The sequence below is a fragment of the Saccostrea echinata genome, unplaced genomic scaffold (genome assembly GCF_033153115.1).
Source record: "Saccostrea echinata isolate AGI-Se365-2 ecotype Australia unplaced genomic scaffold, CSIRO_AGI_Sech_v1 ptg000002l, whole genome shotgun sequence".
In the NCBI taxonomy this organism is placed as follows: domain Eukaryota; kingdom Metazoa; phylum Mollusca; class Bivalvia; order Ostreida; family Ostreidae; genus Saccostrea; species Saccostrea echinata.
Window position 1 is genome coordinate 3,561,711 of NW_026889751.1, and position 21,727 is coordinate 3,583,437.

The 21,727-nt window shown below is 33.8% G+C and overlaps 1 protein-coding gene across 1 annotated transcript; it reads right to left on the reverse strand.

Moving 5' to 3' along the window:
- Window positions 1–13,768: 13,768 nt before the first annotated feature.
- Window positions 13,769–16,553, reverse strand: LOC133178353 (uncharacterized). The gene is made up of 2 exons (XM_061313086.1): window positions 16,285–16,553; window positions 13,769–15,505 (listed from the first exon to the last, which is right to left on the reverse strand). The coding sequence occupies exons 1-2, from the start codon at window positions 16,297–16,299 to the stop codon at window positions 14,930–14,932; spliced, it is 591 nt and encodes a 196-aa protein (XP_061169070.1). The 5' UTR covers window positions 16,300–16,553; the 3' UTR covers window positions 13,769–14,929.
- Window positions 16,554–21,727: the final 5,174 nt, after the last annotated feature.

Below are 21,727 nucleotides of genomic sequence, written 5' to 3' on the forward strand. Positions count from 1 at the left end.
CATGGTCATGATTAGTCTGATTAATAATTATGCAAGCATCCCCTGGACCTCAGGATGTTTAGATTTAAGAATGTTCAAATTATTCAAATTATGCCCCCCCCCCCCCGGGGGGGCTGTTCTGGAAAAACAGGGCAATTCAATTGTCCGATTTTTCTGACTTTGATATGCCATGTAACCTTGACCTGATTTTGCAATTTACTTTTATTTAGATCTTGGAATTACAGTATTTATTTGTACAACTTTTAATAAAGTTGCATTTTGCGGAGGGAATTATACAACCGTTCGTACTTTTTTGAAAGCTGAAAAAAAAGAAAACATTTTATGACACAGATACAATTCTATGGAACATACAGAATAAAAACTACAATTAAAAATGGGGTAATTTTAGCCTCCTTAAAAAGGCACAATTTCCTGTCACTCTTGCCTCAAGTTTAGAGTGTCAGAAAATGCAGTTTTTTAAGGGGAGCTTAAATTACAAACGAATGGCGTGTTTTGGACCACTGGAGTATAGGCGAAAACAACAACAATATGCTGTAATTTTATTCCAGTTTGAATTTCTTCACTAGTGAGTAAACACCCTTCTAGACCCCCCACATTAATTTAAAAGAAAAAAAATCTCCTACTTGCCTGTATTAAAGTTCACACCAATTATAAATTTATAATCAAAGTCTAGTTGTGCATTCAACATTAAAATTTTCAAAATGACAACCAGTTCCATTGAAACATACGAAGTAAAATGATTGAAAATTTTAAATCTCATTTTTCTCAGTAAATGCACAACCAATTCTTTCAAGCATTTAAACCTTCTTTTCATATGGTTAAACTGGTTTCTGGAAGGAAAAATAATTTATCACAAGCAATTGGTTGGAAAAATCCTTAACAGTGCCCATGGAAACAAAAAAGGAGAAATTTTATTTTAAATGGATTTCTTTTTCAATTGTTTTTCAAACAACATGTACGTAAATTTGATGCGAATATGTCGCTTCAAGTTTCTGGGGTTTACATATCCAAAATAGCTGCCGTTGCCATGGAAATAAATTTGGGTCAATTTCTAAAAGTGGAGTTTTGTAAAACTTTCAGAGAGTATTTGCTCTCTGCTTTCAAATAACAGTATCGAAGAGATGCACATGTATGCTACAGCTTGTAAGAAAAGTGTTTCATTATATTGTTTTGTTTTTGGTTCTCAGAAAATGGTATGTGGAACCTAACAATAATATCAATTTTAGAACTTTCCATCGTGAACAAATAGGCACTACTGCGCCAAGCGAGGTGTTTAGATATCGAGTCTTACGATTTTTTTTTTTACAATTTATACAACTCATATGTGGTAAAACATACATATTTACACTATACCAACTCATTTTCCATAAAAAATTCAGTTAACTTTCATAAAAGGTTTTAGCCAAAATATTGTTGATATTATTTTAACATTGATTACCAAGTAATAGGAGAAATCCTACTCTGAGAAAGAAAGAGGGGGGAATTTTGCTCTAGTATGAGATTTCTCCTCGAGGGAAGTCCTACTCTAGAGTAAAGATTCCGGGGGAAAAGCTGGCTAAGAGAGAAATCCTACTCTACAACACCCTCTACTCTATAGAGTAGGCTTTCCTCTCTAACCCCCCCCCCCCCCCCCCCGGAAAACTGGCTCTAAAGCAGGAGTCCCCGAAAAATAGGCCCTAGAGTAGGATTTCCCCCTAAGAAAAATGACTCTAGAGTAGGATTTCCTCTATGGAAATCCCACACCAGATTCAATTTTTGGGGGTGGGGGTCCTACTCTATGTTATAGTTAAAGAGTGCCATTTCCGTCAGAGATAATTTTCCCACCAATATGACATGATGCCTGTACTTATATATGAGGGGGAGGGGGAGGCACATTGTTACAAGTGTCCCTAATAAAATTTTCTCACAGATGCTCTCGCAGTAAACAATTTTAATAAAACTCTGCAAAAATTATAAACAAAAAGTCTAGTTGTGCATTCAATTTTGAAAGATACGAAGAATGGAAATTGGAAATTTTAAATCTCATTTTTCTCAGTAACTTCCCAACCAATTCTTCTGAAGCATTAAAGTCTTATCTTTTGCAACTGGTCAAACGGATTTCTGAAAAAAACAAAAACGTAATCGATTGGACAAAGGATGACTGCACACTTAAGGACATGCGAAAATTGCGACAAAATAAACTCTCAAAATAATTCAGCCTCTTTCTTTTAATTGCAGGATTAGTCAACATTACGTAATTACATTAAATAAAAGTATGTATTTACGAAGTACGAAGCTGTTTTCAAATGTGGGGGTCATCATAATTTCTTAAATCTCCGTACGATGAGGACGCCTACTTTTTCACTGACTTTATACATAGACAGCGCATGTTTGTCTATTGTTATCCGTTTAACAGTAGTTGTATATTTGCATTAATAATGTTGTGTCAAAAGGAAATTAATAGACAAACATGCGCTCATGGTTTAAAAGAGAACAATTAAGATGTGTTTGTGAAACACTGATGCCCCCGTATGGTAGCTTATGGCGAAGGTTAAAGTTTCTCAAATGCAAGTCAAACTCTAGGTCAAGAGATCAAAAATGTTGGTACCCAAAGAAAGGTCTTGTCTCAAGGAATATACCTGTGAAATATGAAAACTCTAGCACCAACTGTTGAAAAGTTGTAGCGAAGGTTAAAGTTTTTAAAAGTAAGTAAATCGGCATGGTCAAGGTCAAATGGTGCCCAAGGGAATGTCTTGTCACAAGTGATACACATGATCGTGAAATGTGAAAGCCCTAGAACCAAATGTTCAAATGTTATTGCCAAGGTTATTTTTTTAAAAATAGGTCAAACTCCAAGGTCAGGGTCAATGCCAAAATTGTTGGTATCCAAAAGAAGGTCTTGTCACAAGGAATATACATGCGAAGTATGAAAGCCCTAAACCCAACTCTTCAAAAGTTATGGCAACGGTTAAAGTTTTTCAAAAGTAGGTAAAACTCCAAGGTCAAAGGGTAAAAATTGTTTTTTTATCTAAGGAAGGTCTTGTCACAAGGAATACATTTGTGAAGTATGAAAGCCCAACACCAACCGTTCAAAAGTCATGGCCAAGGTTAAAGTTTTTCAAAAGTAGGTCAAACTCCAAGGTTAAGGTCAAAGGGTCAAATTAAGGTGTTGGTATTTAAATGAAGGTCTTGTCACAAGGAATGCAAATGTGAAGTATGAAAGCCCTAAAACCAACTGTTTAAAAGCTATGGCCAAGGTTAAAGTAGGTAAAACTCCAGGGTCAAGGTCAAAAGGTCAAAGTTGTTTGTATCCAAAGGAAGATCTTGTCACATGGATTACACATGTGAACAAATGAAAGCCCTAGCTCAAACTGTTCAAAAGTTAAGGCCAAGGTTAAATTTTTTCAATAGTAGGTCAAACTCCTACGTCTAGGTCAAAGGGTCAAAGTTGTTGGTATCCAAAGGAAGGTATTTTCACAAGCAATATGCATGTGAAGTTTGAAAGCCCATGCACCAACCATTCAAAAGTTATGGCCAACGTTAAAATCTCATAAAATTTTACAAAAGTGGGTCAAACTCCAAGGTCAAAAGGTCAAATACAATGGTACCCAAAGAACGGTCTTGTCACAAGGAATACACATGGGACATATGAAAGCCATAGCTCCAACCAATCAAAAGTTATGGGCAAGGTTCAAGTTTTTGTGGACAAACAGACAGACAGACAGACAGACGGACGGACAGGGCAAAAACTATATGCTCCCGAATCTTCGATTACGGGGGCATAAAAAAGTGCTTCTTCTTACATTCGCTGTCTCTGTTGTAACCTAAAGGGCTGTGGCATGTAGAATATTATAATTCACCACATGATTTCTTACCTCGGGTAACTGTGAATACTAAATTTCGTTACGTGACTTGTAAGATAGCATGTTTTGTGCTAACTAGGACACTGTTCTCGAACAAGTTGAATTGTCAGACATCGATTAAAATATTCTTTACTTACCTGTACGTGCTCATATTGTTAATTTCGTTTTGAAACCCTTTGTAAATAGTGTACGTGTGCCATACAGGATAAAGGGGGAAATGGGATAACGTATTTTTATACATGTCGTTGTTATTTTAGAGCCATTCTTAAAATGTTAGCTCCACCTCTCATGCATACTTAATGTTTAATCAGGGGCAGGTAAGTGTAAATTCTCTATATTTGGAACTTAGTAGTGACAAAAAACAAAGAATTATTTTAATGTATCACAGTCTAAAATCATTTGATCATTTTTTGGTGCCAAATTGACAGAATTCTTTAATAAATATACAAAAGTGAAATAAGGTTAAGATATACAAGATGTGTTTGTGAAACACTGATGCCCCCGTATGGCAGCATATGGCGAAGGTTAAAGTTTCTCAAATGCCAGTCAAACTCCAGGTCACAAGATCAAAAAAGTTGGTACCCAAAGGAAGGTCTTGTCTCGAGGAATATACCTGTAAAATATAAAAGCCCTAACATCAACCGTTGAAAGTTATGGCGAAGGTTAAAATTTTTCAAAAGTAAATAAAACATCAAGGTAAAGGTCAAATGGTGCCAAACGGAAGGTCTTGTCACAGGTGATACTCTGAGGCGCCGTTTTGGTATTTACTGCCAAAAAGTGATATCACCTACTCGAATAGGTGATATCACCTATTCGTATAGGTGATATCACCTATTCGAATAGGTGATATCACCTTTTGGCAGTAGATACCAAAACGGCGCCTCATATGATACACAAAAAAAATATTTGAAATACGTGAAATATGAAAGCCCTAGAACTAGGGATGTTAACGAATATTCGAACATTCGAATATTCATTCGATGAGTTGATATTCGAATATAAATTTAAGATTCGAATATTCGGTGTTTTTCAGATTTCACAAAAATTGATAAATTTTAATTAGAACAGTGCTGGAATTATCCCCGTTTTATCTACTAGCGATCCCCAGATTTCTTTCACTACTTTCATATCTTATAGATCTTCTAAATTATTTCATTTTGAGTAAGGTATAAAAGAAATAAACAAGCATTTTTAATATATAATACAAAAAGTACTTTCAATAGTTTAATATGATTGGATCTAGAATCGAGGACAACGAAATGAAACCCTTCTTGAATGTCTAAGAGACGTGAAGAGTGTACTTATGAAAATAAATTTTATTGATCATTTAAATGCATCTTCGATAGAATCAGCCTGTAATACTGTAAAGGGCTCAATTTTAGAATAATGCATCAATTACTTGATTATCTCGGGTTGAATACTTAGTATATTCCTAAACTTTAAAATCATTATTGGAAAATTAATGACCTAATGACCTAGGACAATTGTCTATGGAAGTGTTTGTTTATATTTTCAAAACATTGTATCAAACATTATATTATATCTCTTATTAATGAGATAATTGTACTTAATTACGTGTATTTAAAACTGTAGAATAAATGACAATCCTTCCCCTAGTTAGATTACTGGTTCTTCAGTTTGAACTTGCAATTTGCATACATATCATTTGTTAAAATTATATTTTGGTTTTATACTTAAATCAATTATTTATTTTAAACATTGACAAATATCAATTGTAGAATTTCTTATTGTATACTGACCTACAAAAGTCAACATCCATTTTACTCCCAAATACTGACGCAAAACCTGCCATGAGAGTTTGATGATGTAAAGAACAAGGTTCACTTAGGGCCTTTTTTGGCCCTGTGAATTTCTGAAAAACTGAAACTGCTTAGTTTTAGTTGACAATGCATTAAATTTCATTTAGACATTTGGCTATTTCGAATCTACCAAAAATGACCTAATTTTCTGGCTAGTCAATGCATTATGACGTCATGACATGCGTCATTTTCCTCATATCCTGAACAATTCTACAAAAGCAGCCAATTTTTGAAGCTATTTTTCGATATTTAATATAGAGCGCAATCTCTGATCTGAAATATGCAATTATTTACTGATAGAACCGTTTCTGAGGATTACAAAACATGTTTTATTTTTTAGATCAGAGGGTGCGCTCATATTATTTTTCTTCTCTGAAAGTACCTAAATATACCTGTTTTCCTTAAAATTCAAGAACATTGCAATTCCATAAGCTTGTTTTCCAAGACCTGGACTTTAAGGAGAAAAAATTTAATAGGAAATGAAAGCACTAAGTCTCTACTTTATCTTGATGTTTAAAATGGAACATAAGGTGTTAGTCAATAAATTGGTATATCTACAGGGCCATTTTATGCATAAAGTGAACCTTGAAATAAACCAGATTTCATTTATTTATTTTATCGAATATTCGAATACTTTCATTGAATATTCGAATATGAATTATTGACAAAATTGACATCCCTACCTAGAACCAAATGTTCAAATGTTATGACCAAGGTTAAACTTTTTTAAGGTCAAACTCCAAGGTCAAGGTCAATGGGCCAAATTTTTTTGTATCCAAAGGAAGGTCTTGTCACAAGGAATACACATGTGAAGTATGAAAGCCCTAGCACCAATTTTTTAAAAGTTATGACAAAGGTTAAAGTTTTTCAAAAGTAGGTCAAACTCCAAGGTCAAGATCAATGGGCCAAATTGTTGGTATACAAAGGAAGGTCTTGTCGCAAGAAATACACATGTGAAGTATTAAAAGCCCTAGCACCAATTGTTTAAAAGTTATGGCCAAGGCTTTTCAAAGATAGGTCAAACTCTAAGGTCAGTGATCAAAGTTATCGGTATCCATAGGAAGGTCTTGTCACAAGGAATACACATGTAAAGTATAAAAGCCCTAGTATCATCTGTTCAAAAGTTACGGCCAAGGTTGAAGTTTTTTTTCTAAAGTATGTAGAACTTCAAGGCCAAGGACAAACGGTCAAACTTGTTGGTATCCGAAGGACAAACGGTCAAACTTGTTGGTATCCGAAGGAATGTCTTGTCACAAGAAAATGCACATGTGAAGTTTGAAAGCCCTAGCACCAACTGTTCAAAAGTTATGGCCAAGGCTAAAGTCTGATAAAATTTTGCAAAAGTGAGTTAAACTCCCAAGGCCAAGGTCAAATTTGATGGTACCAAAAGAAAGGTCTTGTCACAAGGAATACACATATGAAATATGAAAGACATAGCTCTAATCAATCAAAAGTTATGAGCAAGATTAAAGTTTTTGCGGACAAACAGACAGCTAGAAAGACAGATAAACGGACAGAGCAAAAACTATATACCCCCGAATCTCCTTACGGGGCATAAAAAGCAACAGAAGCGACGGGGAAAACCCCTAAAACCCAGCGTTAAGTCCAGTTATCCATTTTAACTGTAGCCAAGGGGAGGAATTTTGTTTTAAATGGATTTTTTTTCTTCAATTGTACTTGAAACGACTGCCCGCGTGGCGCAGTGGTTAGAGTGCCTGCTCTAGAGTCGCGGAGTAAGGAGTTGATCCTTACGTCGCGGGTTCGAATCCCACTGTGGGACGTGGAGACCGGTCCTTCGGATGAGACCGTATAAACCGAGGTCCCGTGTCGCAGTAGGTGCTGGTACGAAAAAGATCCCTCACTGCTCAATGGCCGTAAGTGCCGAGTAAAGGACAAAATTTGCAGCTCTTCACCGACAAGTGGTGTCGTCTCCATATGAGTGAAGTATTCTCGAGAGGGACGTTAAACAACATACAAACAAATAAACAACATGTACATGATATTGATGTGTACGTGTCTCTTCAAGTTTCTGAACTACTCGATTCAAATACATGTACTCACAAAATTGTATATGGAACCTATGAATAATATAAATTTTAGAATTTTCTCACACACTCTGTGTAAAAAGCACAGATCCATAGATAAAATACTGGGCTGGTAGAGGGCAAACAAATTATGAAATCTTTAAAGGGTGCCAGATAAACATTTTTAAAAATTCTTAAACAAACAGGTACTGCTGTGCTGTGCCGCGTCGAGTCTTAGGATTTTTTAAGTGGCTAATTTTACAATTTTCTATGAGTTAAAATCTGAGTTGAGACGCATTGATATAACTATATATTTTTATGTCCCCGTAATCAGAGATTCGGGGGCAGACATCGTTTGCCCTGTCCGTCCGTCCTTCTGTCTGTGTGTCTGTCTGTCTGTCTGTTTGTCCGCAAAAACTTTAACCTTGCCCATAACTTTTGATTAGTTGGAGCTATGGCTTTCATTTTTCACATGTGTATTCCTCGTGATAAGACCTTTCTTTGGGTACCATCATGTTTGACCTTTTGACCTTGACCTTGGAGTTTGAAAAACTTTAACTTTGGCCATAACTTTTGAACAGTTGGTGCTAGTCTTTCATACTTCACACGTATATTTCCTGTGACAAGACCTTCCTTTGAATACCAACATTTTTGGCATTGACCTTGACCTTGGAGTATGACCTAATTTTGAAAAATTTTAACCTTTGCCATAACATTTGAACGTTAGGTTCTAGGGCTTTCAATATTCTAGATCATGTGTATCACTTGTGACAAGACCTTCCCTTGGGCACCATTTAACCTTGACCTTGACGTTTTACTTACTTTAAAAAATACTTTAACGTACCTTCGCCATAACTTTTCAACGGTTGGTATATTCCTCAGGACAAGACCTTTCTTTGGGTACCAACATTTTGGATCTCTTGACCTGGAGTTTGACTTGCATTTGAGAAACTTTAACCTTCGCCATAAGCTGCCATATAGGGGCATCAGTGTTTCACAAACACATCTTGTTAGATTTCATACTAAATCTGAACAATTTTTGAGTTGATAACACTCATATTTCCATTAAAAACCAGTTGATTCTGATGTAAACTTTTAGCCAGAATATCTCCCAATTGATTTTAGCGTTGATTAAAGAGGGAGAATCCTACTATGAGAAAGAAAGAGGGGGGAATTTGGCCGTAGTGTGGGATTTCCCCTAGGGGAGGGGGAGTCCTACTCTAGAGTACAGATTCTGAGGGGGAAGCTGGCTATGGGGAAAAACATTCTCTACAACACCGGTACCAAGTTTTGTCCCAATTTTGGAGAGAAAAAAAATACAAACCAATCCAAAACTTTCCTAGGCACCGGTTTACAGTAAGCTGTATATCATTATGGACACCTGAAAGGAGGGGGAGACGATAAAGGGGTCCTGTAGGTGGTCATTTTTGTAGTTCACCTTTAATAACTTTTGTCATAGATGACCATGAAGTAAGATATACCGTGTACCGAACAACAACTAATTTACAAGTATGTTCGGGATGCTATTGGATTTCTGATTTCAGTTCGGTCTTATTATTCTTCTGGAAGGAATTCAAAATATAATACTGATAAATATGTTAGTAGATACATGTACATATGTACAAATAAATTGTGTATAACAATTTCCAAATTGAACATAGGGCAAAACGCTATAGTTAGGAGCCAATACTCAACAGGGCCAATTTTCAACGCGATAATGTCATAAATGCCGAGGAAAAAAAATAACCAAGCTGTTGAAAATGACCCCGGGTATAAATTTGGGCACATTTGTTATCAAATTTTAACATTGAAAATGTTCAATATTCAACGTTGAAAAATGAACCCCAGGTCAAATTTCAACCCGGGTCAAGAAACTTTCAGGTAAGTTGTCAAATATTTTTTTTGGTTGCCCCACCCTTTTTTTCCCAAAAACGATGCTACTTGCCTACCTAGTAATAAATTATTTGCTATCCGGTAAGGTATGACAAAAGTTTAACGGTCACCTGAATTACTGTAGCCTCTATTTTCTTACCTTTGGTATGTTGTAAGTACAGGCTTGAATCAATAGTAATATTCAGGTAATCCTCTGTCTCCAAGAAGTCTGTCAGTAAAGACGATTGAAGATAATTTACATTTTATATGCTGCTCGAAGTCTGAACTCCTATAACAGGGTCATGGAATTCTTAAGTCGAGTGACTTTTGCTTGCTGTGGCTGTTAAATCGGTAACTATGCAACCTGTTTGCTTCTTAGGTGCTTGCTAGTAAAAAGGAGAAGTTTGATAAAAATTAAATGCATTTGACACCTGACCACTTGGGCAGATGTCATTTATCTTGCACAATTTTAGTCCATCTTCAAGATGAATGCTAGCATTAAAATTGTGTTTCTTGGAAAGGAAGAATTTTAAAGAAGATATGCAATTTCCACCCTGTGGTCTGACCTCCTGAGTACATGGAGTAGAGTTCATATTATTCACAATTTATGTTGAGATCCCCATTGCTTGTTATTGCTATGCACTTAGTTTGTCTCTCAGGGTAGTTTTCTTTTTCATAGAGGGAAAAAAATTATAGTATCACCCTGTGTCCTGAACTGTCAGGCATGCATGGGTCATAAATTTTACAGTTAATGTTGAAATCACCCTTGTTTGCCTGTTATCCATCTATTTTGTCTTTAAGATATTTGCTAATAAAGAAGACAATTTTTCAAATATAATAACTATATATAGTACTGCCTACGACTTAAACAGAGTGAGGGACGTATATTGGTCCCTGATGAAGTCTTAACTTCTTGGATAGAGGTGGCTCCTAAATAATTGCTAGTATTTTTTAAATAGTACTTTTGACATCGGATGGTCCTTGATAGCAATTGGTTACCTGAGCAACTCAGGTGACCTAATAACGAAGCATTTGTTAATATATTATAATGCCTTAAATTCAGATTAAACACAGTTCCCCTTATTTTATATCCACAAACCTTGATTGGTTTATTAATATATATTAAATCGAACTTATATTTAACAAGCTAATTCAGAGAATTTTTGTCCCCCGCTTAAGGAAAAGAGAATACGGTGGAAAAACTGGAAAAAATAATTATGCAGATGCAGAAATTTAAAAAAGGCAACCTTGACCTTTCAGCTTTTTGACTTAAAGTCAATATGTCTCTTTTTTAGGTTATAGAAATTCATGACCTTAAGTTTCATTGCAAAGGTTACAGAGAACTAAAGTTATCATCTGAAAACTATGTTTTCAATATATAAATTTTGACCTTGGTCTTTGACCTTTTGACCTCAAAATCAATAGGGTTTTTTTAACGTTACATTGACTAAAGGTATAAAATTTCATTGCAAAACATCAAAGAGAATTAGAGTTATCATAAGGAAACCATTTTATACAAGATAAGATTTTTTCACCTTGACGTTTTGATCTAAGAATCAAAAGGGGTCTTCTTTAGGTCATTGAGAGTTAGGATATAATTATATTTCATTGAAAAGGCTCAAAGAAAATTAAAGTTATTTTCTGGAAACATTTTTTGCATTGTATGAATTTCTGACCTTGACCTTTTGACCTCAAAATCAAAAGTGTCTTTTTTGGGTCATATGGAGTTGTGATATAAAATTTCATTGAAAGAAGCTTAAAGAAAACTATTTATTTGGAAACTGCTATTTGCAATGTATGATTTTTCTTACCACGACCTTTGACCTTTTGACCTCAAAAGCTATTGGGACCTTTCTTAGGCCATAAGGACATGTGATATAAAAGCTCATAGGCTTTTTAAGATATCATCGAAAACTTAACACAGACAGAATGTATAAATTTATGACCATGACCTTTGATCTTTTGACCTCAGAATCAATCGGGTTTTCTTTAGGCCATGGGGGTTTGTGATTTTAAATTTTGTTTTTGAATAAAAGCTCAAAGACTAACGTTATCATCTGGAAAATGATAATTGCAATGTATGGATTTCTGACCTTGACCTTTAATCTTTTGACCTCAACATCAATACAGGTCTTCTTTAGGCCATAAGGAGTTGTGATATAAAATTTCTTTGCAAAACCTCAAAGCTTAATAAGATATCATCTGAAAAAGAAAGTGTTACACACAGACAAAAATCAATAGGGGTATTCTTAGGCTATAGGGAGTTGTGATTTAAATTTTATTGAAAAAGCTAAAATAAACTAAAGTTATCTCGATAATAATATTTGACCTTGGCCTTTTGACTTCAAAATCAATAGGGTCTTCTCTTTAGGCCTTAAGAAGTGTTTTAAATCAATAGGGTTTTTTTTATGCCCTAAGGAGTTGCTATATAAGATTTAATTGCAAAATTTCAAAGGCTTCTTAAAATATTGCTCGGAAATAAAAGTGTTACACTGACAAAAATGTATGAATTAATGACCTTGATCTTTGACCTCTGACCTAGAAATTAATGCAGGTCTTCTTTAGGCCAAAGGGAGTAATGATATGAAATTGCATCGCAAAAGCTCAAAGCCTTTTGGAGCTATCGTCCTGAACACACAGACTGAATGACAGACAGACCCAAATTAATATCCTTATATTATTAATATAATAAATTGATATATGAAAGCGGGGGACAAAAACCAAAACTCAGTCGTTTATATCCCTAAATCTTAAATGCTGAAAAGCCTGCTTTTTTTAAAATCTAGGGATGAATAAATTGTTAAGTTACCTCAGTATGCCATCACTACAATATCTGAATCGAAAGATATTGTTAAAAGCTGAGGCAAACTGCTTTATGCCCAGATACAGGTACTGTAATTGTCAGGGACTTCTATATCATTCAATGCCAAGTGTCCTAGCTACATGTGTTGACACAGCGTAAATATTTTATTACAGGTACCTGCTGAGATATGTCATATTTTGCAGGTGCGACTGGATACTAAATTCGATATATATCTGTTGCTCCTAGTGGAGAATAAAATGTAAATCAACCCAAGCGTCTGGCACCTGGTGTGACATTACCCAATTATTATTGCTATTCCTAAAATCGAAAGACTTGATCAAAAGCCGATCTCCTCAATAAGGTTAAATATCTACACAGTGGAATAGTGCAGCCGTTATGACTTAATTGCAGTCTTTTTTTTACATTCTGAATAAGAGTATACCTAGACATTCCGACTATAGGATATAATCATCTTATTGTGTGTATGATACTTAATTGATTTAAATCATCTTTGAAGAAGTTTAGCTCACCTGGACCTTGGTTTCTGTGGTATATGTCTGCAATTTACAATGTCTGTAATAATTTTGTTAAATTTCTGTCATTAAACACAAGTCGTAAATAAAGTCACATACACAAAGGGTAGCTGCATATGAATTACAAGAAATAATATTTCTGCCATCCTCAAAACTTTGATCAACATAATTATAAGTTAGCTTAGTTTGTCAACATACTAAATAATAAGTACTCGCAAAAATTAAGGAATCTACAGTATATATTTCAGAATTTGTCAACTTGCACTTAAGTTACCACATCATTAAAATAATTACACGAAAAGTCTTCGTAGCTTATCTCGACCTAATGGAACAATCTCATATCTCGACAAGAATTAATAGTATTGACCCAAAACAGTAAGATCCCGATAACTTTTTGTCAAAATAGCTATAAATATTTTTTTTTTCAAATATTGACACTTTTCCAAATGTTTGGTCATTGCGTACAGGAAATGCCAGATTTACAAGTAGATTTAAAAAAAAAATAGTGGTCAAGAGTCCTGGGTCTTTGAGGTCAAGTGTTTTGAATAAGGATTTCTTTCTTTAGCATCAAGGTCAGACAGCATTTTCTTCATATTCTTAATAATTTTCCGTAGAATTTATAATTGAAAGACTGCAACTGTAACCATAAGTTTCATAACAAAACAAAAACAAAACCAAGGTTCATTACCTGCGGGCATTTGTGCAAGATTCCATTGGATGATACTTCCTATGTATAATCCTATTGGAACTATAAACTAAATTGCCAAAATCACAATTTTGTTGTTCTTTTTTTATTTTATTCTTTTTTAAGCATTTTGAAAACAATTGAAATTATCAAAGATAATGATATTTAAATCATAAATTTTTGGGGGTATATAATATAAAAACAGAAATTCCAGGGACATTTTGTCAGCTCTTCACTCTTTAAATTAGGTAATTACGATCATTTCTATAATTATATGTACTATACTAATAAAAATATACTTTGTTTTTCCTAAATACATCAAGTATCATTGTTAATGTTTCAGTATATTTTTAATAAATCGATTAAAACATTATCTTGAGACTATCCCCCCTTCATTCCCCTTTATTTTTATTTATTTATTTAAACATTGCAAGACATTGTGTAGATACAGAAAACCCAAAACACATGAAAACACTTTGCAAAAATATATGTTGATCGCAGAGTCGGTTAATTCATTAAACTCTTGAAAAGACTAGTTTAAATTATCACTTTTAGGTGACAAGTTATATTGACTAAAGTTGGCTGCCTGAAATTTATGTGACTGTTGATAAAACTTTGGCGACTTGGCGAGATATTTATGACCAAAAGCAATATGGAGTGCATAGATATGATGACATCTTGGCAATATACATTATTTACGCTGACCAAAACCTTTATGTATTGTAGATATTTGAAATAAATGTAAATGACTTAAAGTATAGAAAATGAAATTACAGCGATTAAAACGCGCTTCGCAATATTCTGTCGAAAAAATTGGTCAATTTTGAAATTCTATGAAATGACCTCCTAAAAGTAAAAGTTGCTGACACCATTTGTAGGGACGTAATAAAGCAATTTTTCATATCGTCTACTAACTTAATGAATGTGTTAAATAATTAATAAAATAGTAAATTATGAATTGTCTGTAAGTGTATTCCGTAGAAAATTAATATTTATAGTTAACCGGGTATGTTTTGGACATACACGTCTACACATGTATATTTCAGCAAAGTGACAAGATTTGTTTTTTCTGTTTTATGTGATACTTCACTATAAAAAAAAGTTTCAATGAATCATTTCAAAATAGACTTTTGGACTGGTCCACTATTTTACATACAAAATGTGTCGCATAAATCCATCAATTGACACAAGTTTTACTCACTATAATACTGAAATCGTAAAAAAATATATTTATATCAAAAACATCATTAACAAACAACACACAAGTAAACTGTATATAAAATCCAATAACAATAAAAATCTTGAGGTATTTGTAAGAGACAAAACTTCGTAATGCTTTGATTTCACTGCTCATCTCCCGTCTTTAGTATGTGTCAATTTACACGTACATGCCACCGGGTATTTTTCATAAACTATTGTATACACTTTATTTCTTCTACTTCTTCTTCTCTTTTTTCTTTTTCGGTCTCTTTCACGTTTACATTCCCTAAGAACCTGACGATACATCATCACTTCTTGACACACTCCGTCATCAAGCATTCTTAACGTATTATCGTAATGTTTTGTGATACAATTATCACAGTTACACTTGACTTGAGCTATAGATCTAGGTATTCTATACCTATCATAGTTTATCTGAAGATGATGGGGGCAACTCTCCGTACTCCGTCCGTCAGTGGGAGGAGTCAAAGAACATGTCTTGTTGCCATGGAGATAATGAACTTTAGTATCTGTGAGGCTTTCACACTTGTTACAGTGGGGAATTTTTATATCGGGTATCATATGGAAAGACATGTCCAGATTCTCATTACAAGATCCTAGAATAGTCAGTTTTCTTCGATAGCCTTTAACTTTAGCTCGGATAGGACTGGGACATTGAGACAAGGAAAGATCCACAAACATACCGAGAATTAATAGCGGTTGAATCTAAAATAAAAAAAGAGAAATGTTTGTATCATATAAAAACAGGAAAAATAATTGTTTTGTTTTGAACATATTTTATTGAAGGAATCAAAAGGATCAGAAACAAGTTCTTACAACTTATTGGTTCCTCTCCTTAAATATAACAGTATGTCATGCAATAGAAATATTAAAAGTACATAGAAAAATAAATTTAACAAGTGATACAAGTGAAAATTCTGTTCAGTAACAGAGCAATTAAAATCTACAGGTTTCATCAATAAATTTATGCACAGCGGCAGAAATATTTTTATTAGTCTGTAAAGGCAAATTTTTAATAAAATAATTAAATTTAACTCCCATAATGTAGCATTCTCCTCTTTTGCCTCTCCTGAAAACATCAGAATTTTTGAAATTGGAGAGGTCTACATTATTGCAGCTTATGCTGATTATGAACGGAAATATGCCTTATACATGGAATTGAACTTGGAGGTCACAAGATAAGATAAAATGCGCGACAGAGTTGACACAATAATAAATGGAATAAATGCACAGATTTTCAAGTTTAAAAAAAAAAACACCGATCATTCCAGGATTTGCAGAAGAAAAATAAATCAAAATTTGAAATTCATTGACACATGTTTAATAAACTTTGCTTTTTAAAATTAATTTTTATATTTTAAAGTAAAAAAAAAATGCAACGCTACGAAATAGATTCCCGAGGCATCTGTATTGTATACAGAATGATCATATGAGATTTTAATGTTTCGTACGAACTAATAAGTGACATATTTTGAATAACTTACGTATATTTTAAACATCTCTTTGCCATGTGATATTTCCAAGATTATGATTTCAAGGGAATAAAAGCACTTTTATCTATATTCCCTATGTAATTCCCACATTTCCTCAATGTTTTTGTTTCACAGTTTAATAATGAACATTTCGGAGAGGAACTATTGCGCCAGTTTCCCATTCTAGCGAGGTGATATTCCAGGTATCGTTATTTTAACTTCCTGGTATAGAACACTATTTTCTCAATGGAAATTATTCAACAACAGAGTCATTCATACCTGACCTAAAAGTGCGCATTTATTATGCATGTATTTTACAAGGTGGGTATATTACTTTGGAATCTTCGTAATTTTTTCCCACTTTACTGTTATTACCTGTAGTTTTTATGTGCCTAATTGGGTTCTAAATTTCTAGCTCACCTGAGCCAATTAAGGTAAGTAAAACATTTTTTTAAATGGAAGCTTGTCTGTCGAATAGAAGCTTGTCTGTCGTTTGTTTGTTCTGTTCATATCTACTGAACTCTTCTTGAGAAGTATTGGGTAAGCTTCAAATTATTCTCTAGACAAATTATCTTCGAGTCACATAATGGACCAAACCCTTATTAAAGGGAGTTAATAAAAAAGTGCAGAACATCGGAATTGTAATCATAACATTGGCGTTTTGATGAATTCCATTTTTGAATGGCAGCACATAATTTTACCGTATGATCATTTTTAAAGGATCAAGCGAGTCTGTGAATTTATCCGAACTCAATGAAATAAATCGACATCATTTTTATGTTACTTGGAAATTGACGTATTTTTAATTAAACGATGATCTATATACCTGTGCAGATCACTCGTGTAAGAAGGGTGCATGGATTCAGGTATGGATTGAAGCAAAATTAAAAATGAACATTTTCAAAAGTAAAAAGTTATGTTTGGAAAAAAGTGGGGGGCCAGGCCCCCGTGATGTTACGTGTCTGCTATACTATTTAAAACAAAGCTACTTTTTGGATGTATATATATATATATATATATATATATATATATATATATATATATATATATATATATATATATATATATATATATATATATATATATATTAAGGAAAGAAAAGCGGCTTGTCCAATCCCCCCCCCCCCCTCGGAAATTTTGTTGGATCCGCGCATGACTTGGAAAATTTGAAGACCATCATAGAAATTATATTTTATAAATTGTTAAATTCTGATCCCACATATATCAAGAAAACTTTAAAGAACTGAGTTAATCTAAAGGGCTTAAAATTAATTAATATTTTGTGTAAACATTTTGTGATGAAATATTTTACTAATACAGATTTCAAAAACTATTTCCTTCGCCTAGTTTAATTAAATACGTCATACTTCATGTAGAGTCAAGCCACATTTACGCTCTTAAGTTCAAGAAAGGTACGTTAGAAATTCTTAGGAACTTCGAAATTCGATTTTAAGTCATAAATTGGTACCAGTATGCGCATACATTTATTTCAAATCTAGAGTTCAAGAACAAGGCACCTCGGCGAGCGTTGTAGTCCACAATCCTTTGCTCAGATTTCAATTTTACATTATATTGCACGCATATTACACAACACTTTGCAGCGATTGCATTTGAAGCCCATTTCGTCCATGCCTTTTACAATTCTTTCTGAGTGATTTAAAACCCAATCTGGAGTCTGAATGTTTAACCCATTCGAGGAGAAAATATGATTAACAAGTCTCAATATTGACCCATTTTTCGACCGATCTAGGATTTTCTTTAAAGCTGAAAATAAAGTTTTTATGCAACTGAAAATTGAACATAAACTTTGATAGGAAATGGTCTGAAAGATTATCTCAAACGCCGGAAATATATCGAGCACAGGACGAAATTTAGATTCGATAATTTTTTTTTATTTTTACATTTCATCATCGTAGTTCAGTGGTAATTTCCAGATATACATCATACGTAGGTTGGGTTTTTATCTGCTTATACACGAAGAAAAGGAGAGAACTAAAGAGCTAGACTTCGGCCTATATACTGACAAGTAAACCTTCACGAACATATTTTGGATGAAAAGTATAGCAATGTTTTTGTGCTAAAATATCTCTTCTATTCACATTGACAACAATGATCCATCTGTCTTTTGATGTTCGTTTGCCGAAAATGAATTTAGATGTTCAGCGGGTTTATACACATACATCGTTAAACAAATCCTTAACTTTCCCAAACAAATCAGAGAATCTGAAAGTAATCTTGAAAAAATTAATCCTTATACTGCCTGACGCACGTGGCGTCAGGCAATTATTGCCAAATATTTTGTTACACATTCAATTTTTGATTTCTGTTAAGCGGACTCAAACTTACCTTCCGGTATTGGTATGAAAATCATTCAACCGTTAAATTACCGATATTTACAAAGTTGAAGATGTCCTTACTTTTTAGATACAAAATTTTATCCTATACCCTGGTATATAATTTTTCCCCCTAAAATAGGATGTTGTGTTTCTTTTGCGTTTCAGTATATAAAGAATCCATTTATCATTGCATAAAACCAGAATACTGTATAATTAATTATTTCACATTTATTACTCGGACTTCAAGGGCGGATTCAGGATTTTAAGTTAAAGAGTTGCATTGAGGCTGGAAAGGAGTAAAGTTAAAAAGCTATTAAAAAAAAGCAAAAACATACAAACAACCTCCAACACCCCCTTCCCAAAAACAAACCCCAAATAATAATAATTAAAAAAAAGGAATTAGTGTTTCAATCTGTTTTAAATATTTATTCTAATAGTTTTTCTGGAACAGTCCGTTGGTCAAAGTTTGGGAAAGGGGTGGGTGGGGGATTGGTGAGTCTCCTTTCAAGCTGCAATGCGAAACATTAAAGTTGTGATTTCCAGAACACCATACTCTAATATCACCTAGTCTTTATGCTCACTCTGCTGAAATTCTATACTTATATTAATTTCAATATACCGGCAGTCGAAACATTACCTTTACTGCATCAAGTTATGTAAGATAATTTATTTGTGAACATGTTTCCTTCTCGCTAAATTAAATGCACGTAATCGTCTGAGCTAAAATATTTTCACGAAAATCCTACTCCATATAGGGTACACATTGATTGGAAGATAATTTTTTTTAATTTGATAAAAATTACTATCATTTGTTCTTGTTCCGAAGTAGCTTGAAGTTTGGTTAACAACGGTGTAATCATAATATGGGCATCTGACCTTCAAATGGATACTATTCAATTAAGTTACAAATATTTGGTTTATTTTATTTTTATTTTGTATATTTAGTAATAATTGTTAAATATTGTCAATTTTCGTTTTTTTTTTGGGGGGGGGGGGAAATAAAATGTTCTACAATATTTGTCAAGTGACTTTATATTCATCACGTTTAGCATTGTTATTCTGTATGCATCGCGACGTTTTGTAAAGGAAATCGGAGGTAATTGTGGGTTCTTGGAGTGTAATTTTATCATCATTTATTCCGGCAAGATTTCACTAGAGCACAGGAAAGAAAGGGAGAAATCCGAAAAATGAAATAACAAAAAAGATTTAGATGGCTAAATCTCAGACTCGTTCAAAAACCAGAAATTAAACTGCATGAACAGCAACAATTTGAAAACTATATTTCTTAAAACCTACATGGCATCCGTCACAACATGCACGGACATTTATAGACAGCGGAAAGTGAAGTACGACTATAAGCTTGATAAGATCTAGCGTTTGATTTCAATGAGAGATCATCAGGAATATATGCTGAAAATTGCATGTGCGAACGTATGATTTTATCAAGCATATTATGCAATTGTTCAGATTTGTTCCATATAAGGCATTCCGTTGAACACATGAATTGATTGCTTTTAACAAAAAAAATATTCATTTCAATTCATGATCAATTCGGTGTTCGGGTTTTCTATCTCTGAGAGTTTTAAGGAGAAAGGCGGGGTAAAACGGCAAAACAAAAACAATTCTATTTTTAAAATACTTGTATATGCATTTAATTTCTGCATATCTATTAATAAGGTGCTTTATTTTTTTAAGTTTGAAAGAAATTCCTAAACCTTATGATCTTTTATAACTAAAAATACAGCTCTTAAATATCCCTTACAGGTACCCGATTCTGTGTATATAACGTTGATGTTATGTAACATTTGTGTCAAATTTGACTCGTATCCAAAATTCAGATAGTTTTGTGTACTTACAGTAGTTTGTTTTTTTTTTTGCTTTTTACCATTGCGTGTTTTTATCATATTTATTTATCGTTCTTAATATCAACAAACACATTTGTAGTGGATTCCAAAACATGCCAATTTGTCATGGTCTAATTCTTTCGTCAGTGGAACTGTTTTGTAAATTGGAGTTTTTAGCTCACCTGACCCAAAGGCTATTTAAAGTGGGTTTGTCTGTCGTTTGACTTTCGACTGCTGTCTTTTTAAGACGTTTGGTTTCTTCTCCGGAACCACTTTCAACCAAACAATCACAAAGCATCGTTGGTAAAGTGAACACAAGTGTATCCAATCAAGAACCACATCCTCTTTCAAAAGGAAAATAATCGAGAAATAACAAATATATGGTGGTATCATTTCTAAAAATATCTTCTTTCAAATTAAGAACCACAGGATCAGAAAAGATGAAATTATGTGAAAGCTTTTCTTAATTGATTCAAGTTTGTTCAAATCATGGTTGTAGAATGGGAATCAAAATTTTAAATAGATATATCTATATGGGGGAAAATTCTGAGTACACCAGGGTCAAGATTAGTCATATCATATCTTTAAAAATGCCAAGATACTAGAACTAGTGCAGATTTGGTAAGGTGAAAACACAACAGACAATCAAATTATACATTGTAATATATATAGGAAATAATCTGATTGAGAACAGCAGATGTATGATGTCATGTTAATATGCAAGCAACCTCAGGGAGTAACAGATTCAAGTTTGTTTAAATCATGCCTTCCGGGGAATGGGCTAAAATAGGGAATCAGAGTTTTACTTTTCGGGAGTATATAGATAAAATATTTATTTAACATCTCAATAACTGCACAGGGCACTGTTTAGTTGATTGATTGATTGATTGATTGATTGTGTGTTGCTTTACGTCCCGTTCGAGAATTTTTCACTCATAAAGAGACGTCACCGTATACCGGTGAAGGGCTTCAAATTTAGACTTCTACTCGGCACTCAGGGCCATTGAGCAGTGAGGGTGCTAACGCCTACCGTGACACGGGAGCTTGGTAAAAGGTCTCATGCGAAAGACCCGCAACTTTTACTCCACAGTGCCGAGCCCTTGGCGAAGGAACAGTTCCTACCTATTTTTTTTATTGACTTAGGTCAGTTGCGGCCGTGATTCGAACACACGACCTCCCGATCACGGAGCGAGCGCTCTACCGACTGCGGTTACACTGTTAAGTCGTAATAAAAATGAAAACATACACAGGTAGTGCAGATGTCAAATCATGGTC